Source organism: Bos grunniens, chromosome 17, assembly GCF_055505025.1.
Source record: "Bos grunniens cultivar Pamir isolate PY7600 chromosome 17, Bosgru_T2T1.0, whole genome shotgun sequence".
Taxonomy (NCBI): domain Eukaryota; kingdom Metazoa; phylum Chordata; class Mammalia; order Artiodactyla; family Bovidae; genus Bos; species Bos grunniens.
The window spans coordinates 55,942,551-55,970,000 of NC_141181.1; the positions used below are offsets into that span (position 1 = coordinate 55,942,551).

The window sequence follows — 27,450 nt, forward strand, 5'->3', positions numbered from 1 at the left end:
TTTATGTAAAAAATAAACAAATGTGATGTTAAAACATACAGACAAAAAAAAGTGTTGATAATTGTTAAAGTTGGACTTTTCTCGGTGATTTGACAGTGGCTGAAATTTTACCCTCTTTCAGCTACATTCACTGCAGGCAAACTCTTCTGTATGTTCATAATCTTAGTACTTTGGGCAAAACACTACTTTTAAGTTCCTCCGAGCCGCCCTCCGCCCCCCACCATTGTAAGCATAGTACAAAGTTCCTTGTAGCAACATGGATGGACCTAGAGACTATCATACTAAGAGAAAGACGAATGTCATATGATATCACTTATATGTGGAATCCTAACAACTGATACAAGTGGACTTATTTACAAAACAAATGAGACTTACAGACATAGAAAACAAACCTATAGTTACCAAAGTGTAAGGTGGGGAAGGAATAAATTAGGAGTTGGGATTAACATATACACACTGCTGCTGTTACTGCTGCTAAGTCGCTTCAGTCGTGTCTGACTCTGTGCGACCCCATAGACGGCAGCCCACCAGGCTCCCCCGTCCCTGGGATTCTCCAGGCAAGAACACTGGAGTGGGTCGCCATTTCCTTCTCCAATGCATGAAAGTGAAAAGTGAAAGTGAAGTCTCTCTGTCGTGTCCAACCCTCACGACCTCATGGACTGCAGCCTTCCAGGCTCCTCCATCCATGGGATTTTCCAGGCAAGAGTACTGGAGTGGGGTATCATTGCCTTCTCCAGTATACACGCTACTATACATAAAATAGGTGACTTCCCTGCTGGCTCAGATGGTAAAGTGTCTGTCTACAATACAGGAGACCCAGGTTCGATCCCTGGGTCGGGAAGATCCCCTGGAGAAGGAAATGGCAATCCACTCCAGTACTATTGCCTGGAAAATCCCATGGACAGGGAGCCTGGTAGGCTACAATCCATGGGGTCGCAAAGAGTCAGATACGACTGAGCGACTTCACTCACTTCACTCACTCATACATAAAATAGGTAACCAATAAGGACCTATAGCAGAGGGAACTATATTCATTATCTTGTAATAACCTATAATGGAAAAGAATCTTAAAAATATATATATGTAGCTGAATCACTTTGCTGTACACCTGAAAACACATTATAAATCAACTATATTTCAATAAAAATTAAAAAAAATACAAAGTTAAATATAAAAGATCAGAATGGAAGGAAAATCCCTCAAAATCTTACCTAAGATAACCACTGTTAATGGTTCAGTGCATAGTATTGCAACTTTTCTTTTGTCCTTATAAGATATTTATTGTGGAATTGTTCAAACATAGCTTAACAGTAAAGAGACAAGTGTCATAAACCCCCACATACCAATCAAGTAGCTTGAACAATGAACCCTTTACCATGTGTATTCTAACATTTTTTTGTTCAATTGCTCAAGTCGTGTCCAACTCTTTGTGACCCCATGGACTGCAGCACACCAGGCTCCTGTGTCCTTCACTATCTCCTGGAGTTTGCTCAGACCTCATGTCCTTTGAGTTGGTGATGCCATCCAACCATCTTATCCTCTGTTACCCCCTTCTCCTGCATGCAGTCTTTCCTGGCATCAGGGTCTTTTTTACTGAATCGGTTCTTTGTACCAGGTGGCCAAAGTATTGGAGCTTCAGCATCAGTCCTTCCAATGAATATTTAGGGTTGATTTCCTTTTGGATTGACTGGTTTGATCTCTCTTGTTGTCCAAGGGACTCTCAAGAGTCTTCTCCAGCACCACAGTTTGAAAGTATCAGTTCTTTGGTGCTTAGTCTTCTTTATGATCCAACACTCACTTCAGTACATGACTACTGAAAAATCCATAGCTTTGACTATATGGATCTTTGTTGGCAAAGTGATGTCTCTGCTTTTTAATACACTGTCTATGTTTGTCATAACTTTTCTTCCCAAGCATCTTTTAATTTTGTGGCTGCAGTCATCATCTGCAGTGGTTTTGGAGCCCAAGAAGATAAAATCTGTCACTGTTTCCATTTTTTTCCCTATTTATTTGCCATGAAGTGATGGAACTGGATGCCATGATCTTTAGTTTTTTGAATGTTGAGTTTTAAGCCGGCTTTATCACTCTCCTCTTTCACCTTCATCAAGAGGCTCTAACATTATTCTGGTTTAATTTTATGCAAAATGGGTTGTATGTTGATAATGTTTTGCCACTAGCGTTGCTCACCTAGCAATATATTTACTTAACAAATATTTGTGGAGTGCTCGCTATGTGCCTGCTGCTGTTTTGAGCACTGGGTTTACAGTAGTGATCAAAACAGAAGCAAATCCTTGTCCTTAAAGAGACTCCAGTGGAGGTTGAGCTACTTAATTCTTTTAAATATGTGTCTAGTATTCTTTTCTGTGGGTGAACGCTTACGCTGTTTCCACTTTCCTGTTAATTGTAGACCTCTACATTGTTTCTGATTTTTCTGTAACAAGCAGTGCCCATCTTATGATATGTATCTTGATATGTGTGTCTTTTGAACATTTCTGTGAAGGATGCATTCCTAGACAGTGAAGTGTTGTAATACTGAGTTTTAACAAAGGAAGCAGCATTCAGCTGTGGTGGCTTTTGCTCCCTGGATCTATATATGTATCTGGGAAGATCGTTCTCTGACTGCATTTTCATTTCATGCTTTGGGTCTCTACCTCAATGTCAGTTACCACCGTGTTCATAGTGGGTGGGGATGAAGGTTGATGTGGTTTTGTAGTCACAGAAGTTGCTGGTGGGAAGAGAAGTTGTGCAGGGTTATTTTTCACAGTCATAGGTACGAGTCTGGCATCTCACCTGTTCACCTTGATAATCCCAAAGTCTTTGAATAACAACATTGCGACTTGGAGTGGTTTCTCAGAATTCTGAGAGTGTCATGGTGGTTTTGCCTGCAAGCAGTTTTGTCTGCTGGGGTGATTGAGATGCCTGCTGGTTGCTGGAGACAGATCCAGAGTTATTAAGTTGGACAGTGCTGTAAGCAACGCGGGGGCCCAAGGCCTTACAGAAGAATCAGGAGAGGCCTTGTGTGCAAGCAGTAATGAAATCAGGTTCAAGTCAGAAAATTGCAAGTCAGCATATTTGGGAAATTAATAATTCAAAAACTCAAGTACTAGGTCTGAGAGAAACTTGGAAGAAGACAGGGAAGAAAGACTGGGCTTGACATAGTGATGTCAAGGCAAAAGGAAAATATGCCACATTTCAGTTCTGCTTCTGCATGGAATCCTCCCTGAAGGCGCTCTAGATTTATTTTTTTGTTTTACAATGGCCACGGTGAAATGAAGTGAATCTACTCACCCCTCTTGCCTGATTCCTCAAACAAAGAAGATGTTTTTAGGATAACAAATAAGAGATGTTGTTAGTGCAGTGGTGCTCATCACATGTGCCTTTGATCCAAATGAATTCAACTCCACCCATGCAACCAAGAAAGGGAGTGGGTAACAACAATTAAAATTGCATTGGCTAATTCATTAATGTGCTGCCAAATGACTGTGGTTATGAAATGGCTCTGCCCTTTGTTGGGCTCTGTTCCTTTAGTTGTGTGAACAACTTGCCAAATGATTGTAGCTCCCAGCTCTGCCTGGTGCCCTCCCGCAGAAGTGGCTTCAGTGCACCTGTGGGATTTCAAGAGTCCCTTGGTCTTCACCATGACATCTTTCTGAGGGATTCTCCAGGATAATTCTGATGACACATTACTGTTGTCTTCCTTTGGAGTATAACCCTGTATATGGTGCAGTTTCCCTGTAATGGACAGGACTGAAGGATTTGGTCAGTCACAGCTGTTCTGCTCTATTCCTTTTTCTAAAAAATATTTTATTGAAGTATAGTTGATTTACTAATGTTATGTTAGTTTCTGCTGTACACCAATACAGTTATATAATACATGTATATATATATATTCTTTTTCATATTCTTTCCCATTATGGTTTATCACAGGATATTGAATATAGTTCCCTGTGCTACACAGTAGGACGTTGTTGTTTCTTCATCCTATAAATAACAGTTAATATCTGCTAATCCCAAGCTCCCAGTCCTTCCTCCCACCCAACCCCCTTGGCAACCAGAAGTGTGTTCTGTCTGTGATTCTGTTTCATAGATACGTTCATTTGTATTTTAGATTCCATGTGTAAGTGATATTATATGATATTTTGTTTTTCTATTTCTGACTTACTTTGCTTGTGTGTGTATGTTGCTGTTGTTTAGTCGCTCAGTTGTGTCTGACTCTACGTGACTCTGTGCGACCCCATGGACTGTAGCCCACCAGGCTCCTCTGCCCATGGGATTCTCCAGGCAAGAATACTGGAGTGGGTTGCCATGCCTTCCTCCAGGGGATCTTCCCAACCCCGGGAATGAACCCAGGTCTCGTGCTTTGCAGGTGGATCATTTACTGTCGGAGCCACCAGGGAAGCCAGACTTATTTTGCTTAGTATGATAATCTCGAGGTCTGTCCATGTTGCTGCAAATGGTATTCATCCTCTTTTTGTGACTGAGTAGTATTCCACTGTATGTATATACCTCATCTTCTTTGTCTATTCATCTGTCAGAGGACATTTAGGTTGCTTCACGTCTTCGCTATTGTAAGTAGTGCTGCTGTGAGCATGGGAGTGCATGCATCTTTTCAAATTACAATTTTGTCTGGGTATATGCCCAGCAGTGGAATTGCCGTATTGTATGTTAGCTCCATTTTTTGTTTTTTTGAGGAACCTATATACTGTTTTTCATAGTGGCTATACCAGTTTACATTCCCACCAACAGTGTAAGAGGGTTTTCTTTTCTGCACACCCTCTCCAGCGTTTGTTATTTGTCAACTTTTTAATGATGGCCATTCTGACCAGTGTGAGATGGTACCTCATAATTTTGATTTGCATTTCTCTAATATTTACATTCCATTCTATTCTTTAGATCATTAGAATCACTATATATCTACCCTGTGATGCCCCAATTTAATGTTGTTAATAAATGTATGTTAGATTCCAAATTTGCTACCTGTTTAGTCCATACTTTAAACACGGAGAATCTCTGACTGTTAGGAACTGAATGTTTTTACCAACCTTCTGCTTCCTTCTCCAGTTCCCCAAATTTATATGTTGAGGCTTTGACCCCCCAAAAGTGAAGCCTTTGGGAGATAATTAGATGTAGATGAATTCATCAAGGTAGGCTCCATTATAGAATTCATGTCCCTAGAAGAAGAGGAAGAGAGATGAGGGCTCCTTTTCCTCCTACCATATGAGAAATACAGGGGCTGCCTGTCAGCCAGGAAGTGGGTTCTCAACAGGCTCTAGAACTTTGAGAAATTAATGTCTGTTGTTTAAAGTGCTTTATCTGTGTGTCTGATGCTTTTGTTAAAGCTTTTAGGATAGAGGAAGACACCGGCTGAGAGATTGCATTCAGAAAAGGAGTAAAACTATGCCTAGAAAAGAGACAGTTGCAAACCCATCAAGCTGTGTGACACGTCAGCTCTGCAGGGCCAAGGTCAGGCCTCTGCTTGGTTCCTCAAGCTCAGGCTTTTTCTCCCGTGGTAGTGCTGCTACATACTATGTATGGCAAGGATGGTATTTACTGACACGATGCATGGGAGATAAGACCTGGGCTAATGGAGTAAAACTGAGTAGAACATATGGAATCAGGATGGAATGTTCTGGAAGTCAACCCTAAAGTCAACTAAGGATGGGGATCACATTGCTCATATCCCATTATAAACCAGTCCAGATGCTGATGACATGTTTGACCACACTCACTGCCCTGCAGCCCCCGGAGAGGGGGAGGAAAAGCATGATTTCTGTTCTCCTTCCCCTGTTTTCTGCATCTACAGGATTCAGATCATAGCTGCCATGGAAACTGTGCGTTGGAATTTCTGGAGCCCTTAATTTTAACTTAGCATAGAAAAAACACTTTTGTGCTGATTTTATAATTATTCACGACAAGGAGAAAGTGACTAAATGTCTCCTGACAGTGAGGGAAGATACAGCAACGCTTTCTTCTTTCTTCCTTTCTTCTTGCTTTCATAAAGATACGAGTATTTGAAGTACGTTATGGATCCAGGAGTCACTCTTCCGTCTTTTGCAGATTCCGATATCATAGCTGAGTTGCAAGAGCTCCAGCCTTCAGTGAAGGACTTTGAAGTGAGAAGTGTCGTAGGCTGCGGTCACTTTGCTGAAGTACAGGTGGTCAGAGAGAAAGCGACTGGGGATGTCTATGCCATGAAAGTCATGAAGAAGAAGGCCTTGTTGGCCCAGGAGCAGGTAGGAGTATTTAACATCCAGCCTCCCCTGTCTGAACCAGCAGGTTCATTGCAGAGATGAGAATCTGCTGAATTGACACCTGGGATGGAGCCGGTTTTCCTCTGCATCCCTAGTTTTAATTACTGTGGCGTAGCCAGGAAGGTCTGAGCATGCTTTCTTGAACTGATATTGACTAATTTTGAAGATTGACAAGCTCCCTTGGGTTGCTTGATCATGTTTTTATAGTTGCATATTATTCAGAACCAACTTGGCCTTTTCACTAATGAATTTGAGATGATCTTTTGTGACCATCCACTGGGAATTCAGAGATGTGCATATCATGCGGTGAGTTAGATAGCCTTTGCTTTTGTACACATCTTATATATTTGTGTTGGGGGCCTCTGTACTTGATTTTTTTTTTTTTTTTTTTGGTATTTGGTTTTAAAACAGGCCTCTGAAGAAATTAAATTGTTCTGTGGCTAGGGAGTTGCCAGTCTGAGAGGAGGTGAGAAGTTATCTTTCTGGTTGTGGTGTTTTTCTCTCTCTTTAAACAAGGCTGCTGCTCCCAGACGTTATTGATTCATTTGCAGTGTTTCTAGAGAGACGGCCATCAGCCTTGGTGTTCAGAGAGTAATTTATTAGTTACCCATGTTCGAGAGCACATCATGTGTCCGATAATGGACCCAGCTCTGTGGGAAGTCTGCAAAAGGAATCAAAGCTCCGTGGCTGTTAGTTTCAGGGTTTCAGCACAGCCTTGGAAAGTTGAGGAAAAATGGCAGATCCATAAAGCAGGCCCTTAGGAGCTAAAGCATCACAAAAGAGGGAGCAGTTAGCAAATTCACAAACGACAGAATGAGGAAAGGTGTGGGTGAGCCAGAGACAGGGCAGGTTCACACTGCTGAGAGGGAACATGGGTTCTGGGCAGGGAGAAGTGACGAGAATGTACCAGGTAGAAGTGTGCTGTTCTGGAGGTGTAAGTGCTAGAATGCTATGCAGATGTCTGTGTTTGTGTGTGTTTAGAAGTTTAGAACAAATAGACTGGAAAATGAGGAGAAGTAAGGACATGGGAGTTGGGAGGAGGTGATTGGTGGGAAACCTCAAGAACTCCCTTCTGGCTACTGTGATAAAATATGCATCACATAAAATTTACCACTTGAACTATTTTTGAGTGTACAGTTCTGTGGCATTAAGTACATTGGCAGTGTTGCGTCACCATCACCACTGTCCACCTTTAGAACTTTTTCATCATCCTAAACTGAAACTCTGTACCCATTAAACGGTAACTCATCATCTCCCCCAAGAACTGGTTTTTGGAGTTGGAATTTAATTTGTGAGACGCTTGGGGTTCACATAGGCTTTTGGAAGCAGAAGGTTGGGATCGGGGTTTCAGCACTTCAGTGACTGTGTGACCTCTGGTCAAAGACACAGCAGAGGGCAGGAAGCTGCTTGTCAGAATCTGAGAATGCTGTGTCTTTTGTTCAGGAATGAAATGTGGGCAACTTCATAGAATGATTACATGACAGGATGTTGCAGATCATTTGGAAGAGAGGTGTGGAAGATGCTCACTGAGCCTCCCAGCACCTAAGAAGCACCTGCCATCAGGCCACACCTACCAAGCACCTGTTGGGTCTGGTGTATCCTAGGTCCTTGGAAGAGGCCTTAGATGTAGCCTTATGCTCTTTATATTTCATATGGGCAATGGTGCATAGAAAAGGAAATGAATCCAGCACGTTCCATACTGCAGGTGAGGGATAGAGACCCTCACTCAGCACATCCCATACTGCAGGTGAGGGATAGGGACCCTTGCCCAGGTGTGCTCCTCCGGGTGAATGACTTGAGTCACCCCGTGTGAGGTATATGCTGGGGGATTTAAAAATCTCACATATCCAGGAGCTAATTAAAGCCACCCACCCGTTAGTTACCTGAGCCACGCAGGACTGTCACAGACAGGATGCTCTGTTCCTCTCATTTCATCCCGACAGGGGAGTCTCAGTTGCGGCTTGTCACGTTCCTGAGGATGTCACGTTGGTATCTGCCACCTTTCACTGCAAGTTACTCCTTTCCTCTTTGTAATTGCATAGGTATTTTGGAAGGAGATACTTTCAAACTGGGGAAGTACCTGTTTCTGATAAAACTTTCAACCCATCCATTTATTTATATCTGTATGCACTTGCATTTGCCTGTCAATGAGTTACAATCCATTCCTGTCAGTATATGTTTTTATACTCAAATTGTTCCCAAGTTGGCCAATGAGAATCTCTTCAGGTTGGCTTTTGTATATCTTTTTGACATATTCCCCATCTTTGAATTCTGTGTTACTTTCTGATACAAGATGTTTGGGCTCTTAAACTCACTTTACCTGCCTCAGCCCCACAGTCAGTCATTTCTCTGGGAGCCCTGCATTTTGTTATTTATTTATTTTTTTAAGTGGAAAACAGTATTTAGAGGCCAAGGTCTGGGCACGAGGTGTTCTCTTTGCTATCAGGATGTCATTACTGCCAGACTCCATTCAGTGGACAAGGCCAGGAAATACATGTACGTGTATGCAGCATACCTACCTCATACACACGAACATTAACATCTGTATTTATTTCTGTATCTACTTGTGTATGTTGAAAACCATGTATTCACATCAGCATCTCCAAGTCCTCTCCAGCTTCATAAGGTTTGTTATCATTTTCACCCTTTCCATGTTTGTAACTCTGATATCACCCTCGATGTTTTTTACTTATTTAATGCACCTGTGTCCATCCGTCAACTCTACCTTGACTGGCTCAGATGCTCTAGGTCATCTAGACCTAGATTGACTTCCTCACCATACGTGAGCCTTTGATACCCCACATTGGTCTGCTCCACATGTGGTTGCTTCCCTCCTCACCCTGCTTGGACCTGTCACCCTGTTCTGGACTACCATGGCTTTCCTTGTCACTTGTCATGGATGTTTATCTGGTTATTGTCCATCTCATGGTTTTAGGACTGAATTGCTCAGTAAGGGAAGATGAAGAGAAAGATTTAAATTTCAAAGATGTTGGTTGACTTCGAAGAAAGACATTAAGTAAATAACTGGACACTATTGTATGGATCTGGCAAAAATTGAGCAAAGTAGGCATAAGAATGAGATTTGTGGAATGTTGGACTATGTGATGGCTTTTTAAAAAAGAAACAAAACTAGGTATCAGTTTAAGCTTAAAGGGAGAACAAAGAGCATTTCCCCCATCACACTTAGTTCTTTATAATTGTCTTAATAGTTTCTATTCCTCCTAGGTCTCATATTTTGAGGAAGAACAGAACATATTATCTCGGAGTACAAGTCCTTGGATCCCCCAGTTGCAGTATGCCTTTCAGGACAAAAATAACCTTTATCTGGTGAGTCTTTCCATCCATCTCTGTAGAATTAGCCTAGTGTTGCAATAATCAGATAGCACGGCTGTGTAATTGAATGTGGTTCTTGGCCACATGGCCCATGACACTTTTCATTCATTCTCATGCTCTCCTGCCTTTCAGGTGTCTTCTTGTTCTTGTCCTAAAGATGAAGACCTGATCCATTTAGAAACAGCCCCATTTATTGCTGGATATTGCAGCTATGGCTCAAAGGGCAATAAAGAGAAGTCATTTATTGGCAATAGTCTGATAGTACCTTTAACAAAATCTTACTTTAAATTTTAAAAATTGAGATAGACCATGGTTATTATAAGAAAATGCAAACACTGAGGAAATGTATGAAATAAAAGAGAACATGCTTGACCTTTCTCTCTAATCGCTGTCCCCTGGGAAACACATGTTAATGGTTATGTATGTTCTTTCTGGCTCTTAACCATGAGTTGTGGAAAGAATATTTCTGTGCCTGTGCCTATCACACATGTATATAGTTTGTTTCACAAAAATGGTGTGTTACTGTCTACTCTGCTCTTCAACTTGCTTTTTGCCTTTCAGTAATTTCTCCCTGACATCTTTTCATGTCAGTGCATACAAATCTGCATTGTTCTTTTGAGCAGCACCATGGTTTTCACTGACGTGCATGTAGCATAACTTACAGAATGTTAAAATTCATTTTGGGGCGTTGTTTAGGTTCTTAGGGATTTAGATTCCTAAAGTTAAAGGTATCTTAGAAGCAAGTTTCGGAGAAGGCAATGGCACCCCACTCCAGTACTTTTGCCTAGAAAATCCCATGGACGGAGGAACCTGTTAGGCTGCAGTCCATGGGGTCGCGAAGAGTTGGACATGACTGAGCGACTTCACTTTCACTTTTCACTTTCATGCATTGGAGAAGGAAATGGCAACCCACTCCAGTGTTCTTGCCTGGAGAATCCCAGGGACGGGGGAGCCTCGTGGGCTGCCGTCTCTGGGGTCACACAGAGTCGGACACGACTGAAGCGACTTAGCAGCAGCAGCAGCAGAAGCAAGTTTTGTTCCTGATTCAGCCCTTAGAACAAGACTATCCTATTACATTGAATGGAGATAAACTTTTATAGAGCTCACATCAGAGAAGAGGGTAAGAGACGGATGCCTATTTGTTTTGAATCTTCACTGGGCATTTTAGGGGGACTTCACTGGTGGCTCAGATGGTAAAGAATCTGCCTGCAGTTCAGGGGACCTGGGTTTGATCCCTGAGTCAGGAAGATCTCCTGGAGAAGGGATTGGCAACCCACTCCAGTATTCTTGCCTGGAGAATCCTATAGACAGAGGAGCTTGGCAGGCTACAGTCCATGGGGTTTCGAGAGTCAGACACGACTGAGCAACTAACACTAGGAAAACTCACCACCTTTATTTCTGATCTGGAATAAACAGTTATTTGCCTTGGTTTCATCTTAGTTGGGAACCAGTACCAGTGGGGAGGCTCTTTCTGGTCCCACCCTGCCTTCTGACAAGGGTATTCTCACATGGATATGCTGGGAAACTGGCCTTGTGCTCACCATGCAATCCTTCAGAGCCATCACCATGCCTATGGCTCTATGTCCTGAAACTTCTTTTTCTTGAATATTGTCTTGGAAGCTTTCCTTCCTTGAAACCTGGAGCTTGAAGCCCTGACCTTTACAAATGACCTTGGTGTGTTTCTAGGCTCACTGGTGTCCTAGGACATTTGTTGGATATGGTAATATTTGTCCTGTGCTATGTATGTCTTGTGGAGCCCCTCGTATTTGGACATATTAACAGATTTACTCATTATCTTTTAGAAAAGCAATTCCTTTGACACAGTAGGTTCTTTGTTGATTATTGTTGTTTTGGATGTTTTTAACTAGAGCTCTGCAAATGATACAGAACATCAGCTCGGGAGCATAAGTTTTGTTTCTGAGGCCACACAGGCTGTCCCAGAGCTGGGAAGGGCTCTAATTTTTGGTGAAAGTTGAGAATCCACAATTTTCTGGTCTGCCTTGCACTGCTCCAAAAACTTTACCATTCTCTTCCTCTGAGTTGAAGTGCTCAACCTTTTTGTTTTTTATTTTATTTTATTTTTTTAAATCTTATTTATTTTATTTTTTGACTGTGGTGGGTCTTCATTGCTGTGCAGGCTTTTCTCCATTTGTGGTGAGTGGGGGCTACTTTCTGGCTGCAGTGTGCATGCTTCTCATGGCGGTGGCTTCTCTTGGAACTCAGCCTTTTTGATCTCCAGTCTCATGCAGCTTCTTAATAGTTCAGTTCAGTTGCTCAGTCGTGTCCCACTCTTTGCAACCCCATGAACTGCAGCACACCAGGCCTCCCTGTCCATCACCAACTCCCGGAGTTCACTCAAACTCACGTCCATCGAGTCGGTGATGCCATCCAGCCATCTCATCCTCTGTTGTCCCCTTCTCCTCCTGCCCTCAATCTTTCCCAGCATCAGGGTCTTTTCAAATGAGTCAGCTCTTCGCATCAGGTGGCCAAAGTATTGGAGCTTCAACTTCAACATCAGTCCTTCCAATGAACACCCAGGATTGATCTCCTTTAGGATGGACTGGTTGAATCTCCTTGCTGTCCAAGGGACTCTCAAGAGTCTTCTCCAACACCATAGTTCAAAAGCATCAATTCTTCGGTGCTCAGCTTTCTTTATAGTCCAACTCTCACATCCATACATGACCACTGGAAAAACCATAGCCTTGACTAGACGGACCTTTGTTGGCAAAGTAATGTCTCTGCTTTTTAATATGCTATCTAGGTTGGTCATAACTTACCTTCCAAGGAGTAAAGTGTCTTTTAATTTCCTGGCTGCAGTCACCATCTGCAGTGATTTTGGAGCCCAGAAAAATAAAGTCAGCCACTGTCTCCACTGTTTCCCCATCTATTTCCCATGAAGTGATGGGACTGGATGCCATAATCTTTGTTTTCTGAATGTTGAGCTTTAAGCCAACTTTTTCACTCTCCTCTTTCACTTTCATCAAGAGGCTCTTTAGTTCTTCTTCACTTTCTGCTATAAGGGTGGTGTCATCTGCGTATCTGAGGTTATTAATATTTCTCCTGGCCATCTTGATTCCAGCTTGTGCTTCTTCCAGCCCAGCATTTCTCATGATGTTCTCTGCATATAAGTTAAATAAGTAGGGTGATAATATACAGCCTTGATGTACTCCTTTGCCTATTTGGAACCAGTCTGTTGTTCCATGTCCAATCACTGTTAAAAAAAAAAAGTAATCACTGTTGAAGTACTTTGGAACTTTCACACTATTATGGTAAGTTTTGGTGGAGGTGATGACAGATTCTGAGTGTTCTAGGTGAAGGAACTCACATTAGTGAGGACTAGTGGTTCAGCCCCAAATGGCAAGTCCCTGCTTGTTTCTGGAGGGAAGCCATCTTCTGCTTGTCTCTGGAATGGCCGGTGAGGACGATCAGCGGGGACCTGGGAGTAACATTTGTAGTTTTCTTCACGTTGATTGTAGTTGTTTTTTTTCTTTCCCCACCACTCAACAGTTTTTACAGCACATCTTTAAGGGGGTAACATTTGGGCATTTTGAGAATTTTAAACTCTTTGGTTTCACTCTTTTTATCCTTACTAATTGGCTCTGTTACAGTAGTGAGAACCTTCCCATTTTTTCCTTAATTATGGATTTAATTGCTGTGGATTCTGTTTGGATATAGCTTGTCTGGAATACCTTGTGCATTGGGAATATCTACCATTCCTCTGCTAGGACAGCCTTCCGTCGGTGGGGGTCTTCAGGTTGTGGGGCTTCCCTCTGGATCATGACACCAGCATTGACATTCTTAGCTGAAGATGGTCTTCTCAGTTTTTCTGCCCACCATCTTGCAAGATGGGACTGATCTCAAAGTGACTGTTTTCTGAAGTTCTGGTTGCCTCAGCACCTCAATACCTGGCTACAAGAACGTTTTTATGCCATTCTTAAGTAGCTCCGTTAGGTATAATTATCGCTGGGTATTTGGTAATCTGGTAATTATTTCCTTGCCTACATTTTCTTTTCCAGCACTTTGATACTTTGAAATAAAATGCTTGCTAAGGGTACAGTTTTCATATGAGAAATCCAAGCTTAGCATAGGACTTAAGATATGATAGATCCACCATCTCTTATCTGCAATTCTGAAATACCCAGTGCTCTGAATAACCTCAGGTTATTTTATTGCTTATTTGTCAGAAGACCTGACTTGAACTCTGTAGCAAAACTTGACCCGAACTCCTATTTATTCCCTTTAGTGCAACTATTCATCCATTTTGCTGCAAATTATGAATCTGTGTGATTACAGGGTGCTATCCCAGGTCCTACCCGAGGGATCTGTATTTGCTTTGTAAAGCACTGAAATTCCCCTGTGCCTATAGATGATTAAACTTTTGAAATTTGGGGAGACCTACAAATCACAGTAAACTCCCCTGGCAGTTAAATATTAATGTATAATGCATTTTTTTGGAGTTTAACTGAAGATACATTTAAAATCAGTGCCATAGCAGCACTATTTGTAATAGCTAAGACCTGGGAGTAACGTAAATGTACACCAACAGGTTAATGGACAAAGACGTGGTGTGTATACACTGGAATACTATCCAGCCGTGAAAAAGAATGAAATCATGTCATTTGCAGCAATATGGATGGACCTGGAGATTATCATACTAAGTGACATAAGTCAGAGAAAGAAAAATATTGTATGTTACTGCTTCTAAGTAGAATCTAAAATCATGGTACAAATGAACATATTTAAAAAACAGAAATAGATTCATAGACACAGAAAACAAAGATGGTTATCAAAAGAGAAGGGGGAAGAGGAGGGATAAACTGAGAATTTGGGATTAACAGATACACACTACTATGGATAAAATATATAGTCAGCAAGGACCTACTGTATAGCATAAGGAATTATATTCAATATCTTATAATAACCTATGATGAAAAAGGATCTGAAAAAATATGTATACTTTCTCCACGCTCTCGCCTCTTTCCCTGTTTACCTTGTTAACTCTTGTTTCTCCTTCTGGGCTCCAGTCAGATGTTACTTCCTCCAGAACCCCTTCCTGGACCTGTGGGAGGGACACCCCTCTGCTGTGTGCTCAGAGCAGCCTGAACTTGCTCTTGGTGAGTGGGTGGCGGTTGCCTCCACCAGGCTTCAGCCTCCATCAGAGTGGTGATATCTCCCTGGCTTCTAGTAGAGCTTCCACAGGTTGTTGCTTAAGAAATATTTATTGGTTGGCTGCATGATTAATTTCATAGAAATTTGATTTATAGACCGTGTACTTACAGCACTATGGAAGTTGTATTATGTTAATGTTGTTTAGTCGCTTCCCAGGTGGCACTAGGAGTAAAGAATCCACCTGCCAGTGCAGGAGATGCAGGAGACTTGGGTTCAGTCCCTGGGCAGGAAGATCCTCTGGAGTAGAAAGTGGCTACCTGATTACCAGTATTCTTGCCTGGAAAATTACATGGATGGAGGAGCCTGATAGCTTACAATCCATGAGATCACAGAGAGTTGGACACAACTGAGCAACTAAGCACAGCACAGTCCCTGAATCATGTCTGACTCTTTTTCAACCCCATGGACTGTAGCCTGCCAGGCTCCTCCATCTATGTGATTTCCTGGGCAAGAATACTAGAGTGGGTTGCCATTTCTTTCTCCAGGGGAATCTTGCTGACCCAGGGATCACACCTGTGTCTCCTATACTGGCAGGTGGATTCTTTACTCCTAAGTCACTTGGGAAACCTGTTAAGTTAATAGTATGAGTTTTTTTCCTCCGAAGTATGCTGTTGAAGACAGGTCCACTGAAATTTTTTAAAATTTGATTTGCAGCGCAAGGAAATTGAACTTGGATCTTTTTGAGTTTTGATGGTTAAAAATTTCCCATTCATAGTTACACACCAGTGAGCGTGGCTTACCAGGTTTTACTATAGAAAATCCTAGCAAAGTCCGTCTTAACGTCTGGTTCCATGTAACAAGGCAAGTCGCGTATCCTGGCAGGTGGCCCACAGAAGCTGTACTTTGTTGATCTGGTTCATGATGAAATCTGTTCCATTCTGTTTAACAGATGCCTTCCCCAATGTCCTTCCATGAAGGAGCTGCCGGTCTCCACAAAGAAAACATTGTTCTGCAACTCATTGCTTGTAGTGTTGTATCTAAATTCTTTGTGCGAATCGTAAAGCTTGCTAACTTGTGCTGATATTTTTCATACTGTAGGTCTTTTCAGGCTGCCAATGCTCTGAGCCTATTACTGACTCACGAATCTATTTTCCCTTTTGTGACCTTACATGAGCTTCCTTCTGTTCATTCCCAAAGTTTTCTTCCCCCTAGTTGCACACAGGGATTTATTAGTTAAGGTATAGGCTAAGGTCATATACCAAAGAAACCCTCAAATACAGTCCAGACTGGTGGGCAGCCTGTTGTACATGATGATTCCTTTCTGTGTCTTCCTGCGCCTTAGGATGTTGTCTTCTTTGACACGCTTAAAGTTGGACCATCTCATGTCTATATGTTCCACGTGGCTGGGAGGAGAAAAGAGCAGAAAGGCAGAGCAAGCAGACTCCTTCTACACAGGATGATGCAGAAGTGGGACACATCACTTCCTCTCACGTCTTGTTGACCAGAACTTTGTCATGACTGTACACGTCTGTACTGTCTCACCGCGTGGCCTCTTACTGCTGTGGGAGAAGGAAAGAATGGATTTGGGGGATCAGTTAGAGTCTGGCCCAGAGGTTAAAACAGCTCCTTTTGTAGATTAACAGATGGGGTTAGACACGAGGCCCCCAAGCTCCACCTCCCGTGATCTTCCTTATTACATTTATACTGTCACATCCAAAACTGTTTCTAACACAACCGTGTTCGGATGTCCTGCTTGGGTTTAGTTCTTTACATTTCTTGTCTTGCTTTTAACCCATGGGGATACCATTTTGTGGATACTTCCCTTCCTATGTAGGAGTCATTTGAAGGGGGGCTCTTCTGGGCAGTGGCCCCAGGGACTGTCTGATCACCAGCCTCTGCCATCATTGGGGGTGGGAGAGGGTTAACGAATACTGCTTCTTTGTTTATTTTATTTGAGTGAAATACGGCAGCTTAGGATCATTTTGACAGTGAGACATGTGCTGTTTTGATCTCTTGGGTAAGATGATCCAGTTTTAGGCATGTCTCAAAACTCACCAGTGCTGCCGCTTCACAAGCCAGCTGCCCATCAGAAGGAAGCTGTTATTTAGAATATAGGTTCCTTTTATTCTGTTCCTTGCTTGGTCTCTCCGGAGTCATTGGCCTTTTCAGCTTCAATTTTCTCATTGGCGAAATGAGATATTAATACGTCTTATTGACTCCAATTCGATTGCTGAGTGTGTTATTGCCTCAGGGGGTTCTTTGAGTTCTCAGTGCCTTTGAAGTAGTGGTTCTGCGTGTTGGTCTTTTGAGGCATATTTCAGAGACGTGCATTTAGAGTTTCACCATTCTGGAGACTGTAGTTACGTTGTCCTGATTTGCCTGGCCCCAGTCTTCAGCATTGCTGATCCAGTAGGTCTTGCGGGGTGGGGCCCGAGTTCATATTTCTCATCGGGTCCCAGACCCCACTTTGAGAACCAATGACCTACAGCCATAGCTAGTTTCTGGTTACCACTTCTTCCTTGTGATTCTTTAGTCATAGTGTACACATCCGAGACCCCTTTCCTTACCCTCTCAGGCCAACGAATGGTGCCTACTCCCCTGCTGTTGCTCGCCCCGGGGTGTTCAGCATCTGGTGTTCATTTCCTTTAACCTTTCCCACACCTCTACACATAGCCCTTTCCTCAGTTCATGACCTCAAATCACCTAGTTTGAGTATGGGGTCAGCTTCCTGCCAAGACTCTGGATGATTGGATGCTCAGTGAGGATTTTTTGAATAGAAGGATGACTCAGGCTGGGATTCATACTTTCTGACGTAAAGGGCCTTCTCTCTTTTTCTCTTGGTCACCTTGCCCTTCAAGAAGAAGAAGTTAGGGTTTGTGCCAGGGGCTTCTCTCCTTAGAGTATCCACCCTGTCCTCCCCTGAGCCAAAGATCAGGAACACTGCGCAGGGCGGGTGACGATGCCAGCAGCAACCTTAACATTTTCATGGCACTTGCAGTCATGCTGATTGTAGTGCAGGCATTTCAAGGACATGATTCTAAGAGGCGGCCAGCACAGTATGCCTTTAACGACACCAGTATGCAAATTGGGATAGAATGCAAAGAACTATTATAAATCTACCCCCATATGTACACACATACATGCAAGCGTATGTGTGTGTATGCACACATACACATTTTTCCTTTGTTTCAAATACAACGCAACTGATGGGAATTGCCATCCCAGCACTTGGGTAGAGATGCACACACCAAGAGAGAAGCTGCCGCTCCTTCCAAACTAAACACATGTAAGATCTGCCCTTTAATTAGCATCTGCAGCTGCTGCCATCAGAAAGGTCTGTCTCTGTCGGCCGGGACGTCTTTGCTTTAAAAGAGCAAGTCCATTATAGCTCCAAGCCAGGCTGGTCTGTCAGCTGCTGTGCTTTCTCTGCCATCCACAGGGCTGTCACAGTGTTCAGGGTGGTTTTACTGTAGGGCTTTTTTGCATCCTCCTGGCTCCCTGGCCTCTATTACCATGCCTTAGTGATCACTGTTGAGGTGACCTGCAGGGAGATCTCCTATTTTTGCAGGGATGTAGGATGGTTGCTTCAGTGCGGGTGGACTGGTCATGTTTCAGCCCTTTGCTCTCAGTGATCTTGTCCTAATATGCGGAATGGCTCCAGGTAACCGCTGGAAAATTATAAGCAGCAGAAGTGAGGGCTGTATTCAAGCCAGCTTTCATACCAGGGCGTCTCTTCTGTAGAATCTTCTCACTCGGTTGGAGTAGTGACCCATGTTGCCCCTGCAGCCTCGTCAGCGTCGGGTCTTAATACAGTGCTGCATTGCAGTCACCCCAGAAGCTCCTTGAAATGCAGATGCTTGGCCCCCACCTGTGGAGCTTGATCCATGAAGAAGTTGATCCATGGAATCCACCTTTTTTGGCAAGCTTCCTCAATGGTTGGGATGAGAAAGAGACATACTTTATAATAAACCCGTTAGTATTACTGAATTTTTTTTTCCAGTTCTTTTTCATTCTACCTGAATTCCAGCTCCATGAAGGCAGGAATTTTTGTCAGTTTTTATCACTGCTATTTTTCTATTAATAATATCTAGAATAGTGCCTGGCACATAATAGGCACTCAGATATTTATGTGGATGAATGTGTTTTATCCTTTTTTAAAAAAAAGTGTTTCTCCAGGTGATTCTGGTGTATAGACAGGCTTGAGAAGCCCTGCCCTAGAGGACTTGCCAGTTTTTTTCTTGGGTTAGAAGTCACTTTTCCAGGGAGGATCCATGTCTCTCTGGGCATCTCTGAATAGTAAAAGTCAGGGATGGAGTCCTTTTAGGGGACAAGTTCGGATGCTGTGAATGATCTGTTTGGTACAACCTGGGTGGTGACTTTGGTCTAATGTGTTCATTGTGTTCTGTTCTGCTGACCTTGGTCTTTGGTTTATAGTATGTCATTTGGTATGAAGACTTGAAAACTCTTGGTGTGAGACTTGATGATGCTTTCAGAGCTCCTTTTTTTTTTTTTAACTGAAGTGTAGTTGATTTACAATGTTGTATTAAGTTCTGCTGTACAGCAAAGTGATTCAGTTATACTTATGTACAGAGTACATTTTTATAATATTCTTTTCCATTATGGTTTATCATAGGATTGACTATAGTTCTCTGTGTTATATAATAGGATCTTGTTATTTATCCATTCTATATATAACAGCCTACATCTGCTAACCCCAACCTCCCATTCCATCTCTTCCCCCACCGCACGTCAACCACCATTCTGTTCTTTATGTAATATGATTCTGTATTTGTTTCATAGACAGGTTTAGTTGTGTCATAGTTTAGATTCAACATATAAGTGATATCATATGGTCCTCATCTTTGTCTGACTGACTTCTTCACTTAGTATGATAATCTCTAGTATGTTACTGCAAATGGCATTATTTCATTCTTTTTTATAGCTGGGTAGTACTCCATTGTTGGAGAAGGCAGTGGCACCCCACTCCAGTCCTCTTGCCTGGAAAATCCCATGGACGGAGGAGCCTGGTAGGCTGCAGTCCATGCTAAGGGTCAGACACGACTGAGCGACTTCACTTTCACTTTCACTTTCATGCATTGGAGAAGGAAATGGCAACCCACTCCAGTGTTCTTGCCTGGAGAATCCCAGGGACGGGGGAGCCTGGTGGGCTGCCGTCTATGGGATCGCACAGAGTCGGACACGACCAAACTGACTTAGCAGCAGCAGTACTCCATTGTGTGTGTATACACACACACACACACACACTATATCTTCTTTGTCCATTTATCTGTCAACAGGAATTTAGGTTGTTTCCACGTCTTGATTGTTGTGAATAGTGCTGCTGTGGGCATAGGGGTGCATGTATCTTTTTGAATTAGAGTTTTGTCTGGATATATGCCAAGGAGTGGGATTGCGGGATCATATGGCAACTCTATTTTTAGTTTTCTGAGGAACCTCCATACTGTTTTCCACAGTAGCTGCACTAACTTATGTTCCCACCGACAGTGTAGAAGGGTTCCCCTTTCTGGAAACTCTTGATTTGGTATCATTTTTTTTTTTTGTAAATTAATTAATTTTAATTGAAGACTAATTACAGTATTGTAGTGGTTTTTGCCATACATTCACATGAATTGGCCATGGGTATACATGTGTCCCCCATCCTAAACCCCCTCTCCCACCTCCCTCCCCATCCCATCCCTCAGGGTCATCCCAGTGCACTGGCCCTGAGCGCCCTGTCTCATGCATCGAACCTGTACTGGCCATCTATTTCACATATGGTAATATACATGTTTCGATGCTATTCTCTCAAATCATCCAACCCTTGCCTTCTCCCACAGAGTCCAAAAGTCTGTTCTTTACATCTGTGTCTCTTTTGCTGTCTCATATAGGATCATTGTTACCATCTTTCTAAATTCCATATATATGCGTTAATATACTGTATTGGTGTTTGGCTTCCCTGGTAGCTCAGCTGGTGAAGAATCTGCCTGCAATGCAGGAGACTCCTGTTTGATTCTTGGGCTGGGAAGGTCTGCTGGAGAAGGGATAGGCTACTCACTCCACTGTTCTTGGGCTTCCCTGGTGCCTCAGCTGGTAAAGAATCTGCCAGATGGTGATTGCAGCCATGAAATTAAGAGACGCTTGCTCCTTGCAAGAAAAGCTATGACAAACCTAGACAGCATATTAAAAAGTGAGACACTACTTTACTGACAAAGGTCCATCTAGTCAAAGCTCTGGTTTTTCCAGTAGTCATGTATGGATGTCAGAGTTGGACCATAAAGAAAGCTGAGCGCCGAAGAATTGATACTTTTGAACTGTGGTGTTGGAGAAGACTCTTGAGAGTCCCTTGGACTGCAAGGAGATCCAACCAGTCCATCCTAAAGGAAATCAGTCCTGAATGAATATTGGAAGGACTGATGGTGAAGCTCCGATACTTTGCCCACCTGATGTGAAGAACTGACTGATTGGAAAAGACCTTGATGCTGGGAAAGATTGAAGGCAGGACAGGAAGGGGACAACAGAGGATGAAATGGTTGGATGGCATCACTGACTTGACGGACATGAGTTTGACCAAGCTCTGGGAGTTGGTGATGGACAGAGAAGCCTGGCGTGCTGCAGTCCATGGGATCACAAAGAGTCAGACACGACTGAGTGACTGAACTGACTTGAAAGTCTAAAAGTGTTTTCTGAAAGTGTCCAAGTCCTGGTTCTTTATTATTTCTTTAGACTCAAGAGCAAAACTGATGAAGTTTGGTATCACCACACACAAGTTGTCTTCCCCTGGGCTCCATTCATCCCAGGATGAGTGACTATACCTCAGTAGGATAGTTTGGGGATGGGGGTCACATCGTGGGTAGCCAAATTTAGTCAGTAAGTGCCTAAACTAAGTTCTGATGGTGTGCAGTTGGGATGTTCAGTAATTTTCTGGCAGTCCAGAATCTTGTTGGAAGGTCAAATTTGATTAGGTTCTTTGATAAGGAGTTTTGTTATTTAGTGTAACTTTCTTGACCTCATGCTGTAGAGCCTCCTGCCTAGTAGCTGTTGTCATTTTTGTTGCTTATTTTCTTAATGAGCCGTTTTCAAGAAATGGAAAGTTGTTTGACCAGTAGAAAAGACTAATCTAATTTGGGAAGGGATTTTCAGCTCAGGAATTTGGATTTTCTGAATAGAAGCAAAGCTTACATATGTTTTTGCCTTTCTAAGAGATGGTTCTGATTGTCTGAACTACTTTTCATTGTCATTACAGATAGAATTTTCTTTTGTTTAAATATTTATTTGGCTGTGTCAGATCTTAGTTGCAGCATGCAGGATCTTTAGTTGCAGCACTTGAGCTCTTAATTAGTGCATGTGGGATCTAGTTCCCTGACCAGGGATCATACATACCTGGGCCCCTTTCAATGGAGTGTGGAGTCTTAGCCACTGGACAACCAGGGAAGTTCCACAGATAGAATCTTAGTGGCCAGCAGCTGCTCTGTGTTTGACTTTCTCAGTCTTAAACTTGCAATCCATTCTGTTTTCTTCACGTCTTTAATAGAGCCGGATCAGAAAATTTGTAAGTGCACCATGTCGTCATAAATACGCATTGTTCCTATTTTAAGACGTTTTGGTTCTAAAAGCATGAGTACTTCTGTTATTATCTGCAATATTTTTTTGCATGTGGATATTTAAGACCTTTTTAATGGCAGTATATATTTTTAAAACAGACGTAAAAAAATTAACATTCACCCACATGCCCAGAGCGTGTGGAGAAGCAGGTTGGGATGTGTGGGTGAGCAGTAGGCAGCCAGGTGCCTTCCGCGGGCTCTTCGAGGATTGGGACAAGCAGCTTACATCTGCCTAGAATTTGGGGGAAATAAAGTCTGCATTTTAGCTGATGCTCATTCTCAGTGTTGCTGTCCTTGTTAGTTCATAATGGAAACTTCATTTTCAAATTGTCCAGTATCTGGTTGAGTATCTGCTACGTGTAAGATGCCAGGTGACGAGGGGCCCTTGGGGAGGACATGCAAGTTCCTGGTTCCTCCTGAGGTCCCTGGTGTCTGTTGACCTGGTGTTGGGCAGAGACTGTACTGACCAGCCTGAGGCCTCTGGGGACATATGCAGCTGCTCCATGTCTGACTTGGCTAGAGCCTTCTTCTAATTCTGGACTGAAAGCAAACAGAAATTTGGAGGAGGATGGAGATATTTCACATCCTGTAGTTGGCTTCTATAATGCAGTGGTTTGAGAGATTTGTGTGCGTGTGTGCTAAGTTGCTTCAGTCATGTCCGATTCTTTGCGACCATATGGACTATAACCTTCCAGGCTCCTCTGTCCATGGGATTCTCCAGGCAAGAATACTGGAGTAGGTTGCCATGCCGTTCTTTAAGAGATCTTCCTGATGCAGGGATCGAACGCGCATCTCTTAGATCTCCTGAATTGGCAGGCAGGTTCTTTACCACCAGTGCCACCTGGGAAGCCTTTGAGAAATTTAGTGTTTTTTAAAAGCTTTTAAGAACTTGCCTCTTTCCAGAAAGGGTTTGAGACAACTTGAAAGACACACACACACCCACACATATATATAGATATATAGATAAAATGGGAAATCAGAGCAAAGGACAGAAGGAGAGCTTAGGAAGTGTTGGCATGATTGCAAAGATGGTCAAAATGGATCCCAGCTTCCCCTAGCCGGAGTGGAAAGGATAGTGCCATGAATTCAGGGCAAGGAAAGGACTTGAATGGTAGTGGAGGATCTTGTGGGCGCTAGGCACAGTCTTATCCCTATTTTACAGAGGACAAAACTGAAAGGCAGAGAGTCACTGGGCTGAGACTTGAAACCTGCTGGGGACGAGCCTTAAAGCCTCTGGAATGTCAATCTGTTATCAGGAGGTGGAAGAATTTCGGTTTCTTCAGGTGGAAGACATTTTTTGCTAATGAAACATTTTCTCTAAGGCTGTACTTTATATTCTTCCAGTTTTTTCCCCCCTATATATATAATAACAAATGTAACAAATACTTTTTCAATCACAGAAAGTTTTAGTGTATCCTGTTTAGGGCATCACTTATCATGGGTAGCTTTCCATGGCAGAATGACTAGATCAAATCCATTTTTTTTTTAAAGATTTCTTTTTTTGGGGTATGTGTACCATTTTTAAAGTCTTTATTGAATTTGCTACAATATTGTTTTGGTTTTTTGGCTCCAAGTCCTGTGGGATCTAAGCTTCCCAACCAGGGATCAAACTTGCGCCTCCTGCACTGGAAGGCGAATTCTTAACCACTGGACCTCTAAGGAAGTCCCATCCATTCATTTTTAATATCTGCATCTTAACCTATTGTTTAGATGTATCATATTTTAGCAGTCTCTTAGTGATGTCTATTTGATTTCCAGGGTTTCTTTTTCCCATATTACAAACAATTCTGCAATGAATCTCTTTATTGACAAACTGTTGCAAATTCCTATGAAGTAAATGGTCAGAAATAGAATTACTGGTTCAAAGGGTATATATTTACATTTAAAAGTTAAAAAAATTTTAAATTGGATAATTGCTTTACAGAATTTTGTGGTTTTCTGTCATACAACAAGATTCAGCCATATGTATGCCCATGTCCCCTCCCTCCCCAGCCTCCCTCCCCATCCCACCCTTCTAGCTTGTCACAGAGCCCTTGTTTGAGAGTTAAATTTTTAACAGAAGTGGTCAGATTACCTTCCAAACTGTTTAAGGAAAAGATTGTATCATGTTTATTGTCTACCTTCTATATTCTGTCTGGTGCTGAGAGGAATGCAGAAAGGTTTGCAGAAAGAGGGTTTGTTGCCCTCCAGGAGTCTCCATCTATGCTGTGCATCTAATCAATCCTAGGGACTGTCTGGGGTGTCGACCTGGGTGGGTGGGTGAGTGGGTGGATTTAATTCAGCTTTTCAAACTTGCCTTGCAAACACTGTGCATGGTGTTTAGGAGGTGTCTTTATTGTATTGATTCTCTTGGGTAACGGCTGTAATTTCCTTAGGGCAGGGACCTCATCCTACATGAGACTTACAGTGTGTCTCACACATCTTCATAGCTTTGTGAAGACATTGTAATTATAACATGTCAGGCAGTATTCGAGGATCTAATTGAGAACATTTCCTTTTTTTGGGGGGGGTGTATGAAGAATGAATAACTTTGGCATTCTGTACAGGTCATGGAATATCAGCCTGGAGGGGATTTGCTGTCACTTTTGAATAGATATGAGGACCAATTAGATGAAAATATGATTCAGTTTTACCTAGCTGAACTGATTTTGGCTGTCCACAGCGTTCATCAGATGGGCTATGTACATCGGTAAGTGAGACTCTGGTAGTCTACTGAGAATTTACCTGTATCACCTAAGACTTCCTAAAATGGAGTGAGTGATTTCAGCATCAAAATAATTCTTCATCCAGTTTTTAGCCAGTCTTCACCAATAATTGGCTTAAGGCAAATTGTGCAAAATGGCAGATGTTTCTGCTTCCCCATTCAACAATGAAATAGATCTAAAATTGAGTGTTCTTACATTTGCTAGTCAGATCTGTTAATGTGCCTAATAAGAGGAGCTCTTAAGTTCTTTGGAAGCTATGGTAGGAAAACCAAATTTAATTTGCACAAGGAAGTGGCCTACCACACAGAAACAGAAGACAATGTAGTCTTCTTACCTCGCTTGTTAGTAATCGACAAATGTGTTCTCCCAAATCCTCAATTGGAAAGTGTTTCTTTACATCTTCACTAAAATGTAAATTTTATGAGCATCTGAGAATGTTGTGGGAATGGAATGCTCGTTAGTCCAGGAACCACAAAATCCTGAATAGAGTTTGGTTTTTTTTCCCATTGACTAGCCATATGACCATGAGCAAACCCCTTAGCGTCTTGTGGCCTTAGTTTTCGTAATATGAAATGTGTGTCTTGAGGAGAACTAATCCATCTAATAACAGGTATTTGTTCCCTTTCCTTTTCTGCTTCCCTCCCCCTCCCTCCCTTCCTCCCTCTATTCTTTCTCTTTCTTTTACTTTAATTTGTTTTTTAAAATGCTTATTACATATGTCCATCAGTAGGGAGGTCTGTATGGCAAAACCATAGACACTAAGATTCTTGGCCGAATCACGATCCTGGGTCTGCAGTTGCTTGATGATTGGCATGGAGAAGACAACACTAATTTATGGCCTTGATTTCCATACAGAGACATCAAGCCCGAGAACATCCTCATTGACCGAACGGGACACATCAAGCTGGTGGATTTTGGATCAGCTGCTAAAATGAACTCAAATAAGATGGTAACAAAATAGAATAAGTTAACTTAATAGAACTTATACTACAAAGTGTTATGAGGTCCTCATAAGTTTGGAAAATATGGGATAAAGTTGAGTGACACTCTGAAGCCTTCATCTGCCAGCTGTGAAATGATTTCTCTGCGGGGTGGGTGGGGATGGGTCACAGAGCTATTTTCTAGACTTACTTGACCTGAGACCCTTTTACGTAAAATACCTGTTAATACTCTACAAAACATTTTAAGGAACATTCTTGTAGTTTGGTTAAAAAAAAGGGGGAAATACTTTGTTTTTCCCTTCATTTTCCTTGCTTATTAATTGTCTTCTGTTACATTCTCTTTTTCATTTTAAATATTTTGATGAAATTTAACCTTATTTATCTCAAATCCTCTACTTCATATGCAGTGCAATGAAAATTAATCACTAGAGCATTTGAACCAAGCATTAAGAACCAAGTGCTCAAAATGTCAATTCTAAGTCCTGGACCTTTGGTAAAAATTAAGCTGTATTCCACATGTTAATTATTATTAAGCTGTATCCTATGTGCTAATAGGAAGGCAAGAGGGTAGCTATTGATGGTCAAGAATGAGAATACTTTAGGAAAAAGATGACAAAGTAAAAGAAAATTAGATTTTAAAAACCTCATCAAGTTGGCACATGCTAAAATGTAAATTTTCAAGTCAACTATGCAAAAAATGGTAAGTCTAAGAGAAAATCGACTTAGATTTTAAGACTCATTTCCCAACTGAATTACTTGGTGACCTGTACAAATCCTTAGGAACTTGGGCTTTTATTCTTTCTACAGAATATACTGATTCTAGTTAAAATGCAGAAATGAAGGGGGGCCTGCTCTTCAAAATACCCCCTGGCTCTGAGAGTTTAGTCCTTATAAAGGGCAGGTGGGTATTATTATATTTGGAAAAGGCTCAAGTTTGTGTTAACTCTTTGCATTCCAGGGTTTCACCTCCCTCTTCTATAGATTTGAGGCCTATTTGATGTAACTTCTTTCAGGTTCAGGCTCTTGGAAAAATAGGCTCTTTATGTTGTGTGAGGTCAGGGTTTTTCAGCCTCAGCATTGGTTGTCCTCCCCTCAGATTATGTGCTTATAATCTCTTCTACTTGATCATTACATTAATAATGAGAGTATCAAAGAATTTTATGTTTTAAAGTGAAAGTGTTAGTTGCTCAGTTGTGTCTGACTCTTTGTGACCCTGTGGACTGTAGCCCACCAGGCTCCTCTCTCCATGGAATTGTCCAGACAAGAGTACTGGAGTGGGTTGCCATTTCCTTCTCTAACAGGTCTTCTTGACCCAGGGATTGAACCTGGGTCTTCTGCATTGCAGGTAGATTCTTTACTGTCCAAGCCACCAAAAATTATGTATAATTCGGAAACAGGCATGAAAACTTAGGTGTTGGATTTAGTGGATTAAAGTACAGGAAAAAAAGTTAAATTATACAAAATTCTACCATCTGGGATTCAAAAACCTATGCCTTGCATTAGTGATCTT

At 42.1% G+C, this 27,450-nt stretch overlaps 1 protein-coding gene across 18 annotated transcripts in view; it reads left to right on the forward strand.

Annotated features, from left to right (window-relative positions):
• Positions 1-27,450, forward strand: part of CIT (citron rho-interacting serine/threonine kinase) — a 176,690-nt gene that overhangs the window by 12,893 nt on the left and 136,347 nt on the right. For all 18 annotated transcript variants that reach the window (XR_015144536.1, XR_015144535.1, XM_086347846.1 and 15 more), the window contains 4 exons: positions 6,058-6,233; positions 9,477-9,578; positions 24,841-24,983; positions 25,855-25,948. Coding sequence is in view for 13 of the 18 variants with exons in the window: in XM_086347846.1 (XP_086203972.1) it covers positions 6,058-6,233; positions 9,477-9,578; positions 24,841-24,983; positions 25,855-25,948 (515 nt within the window). In the remaining 5 variants the exon portion in view is untranslated. The remainder of the gene's footprint in view (positions 1-6,057; positions 6,234-9,476; positions 9,579-24,840; positions 24,984-25,854; positions 25,949-27,450) is intronic.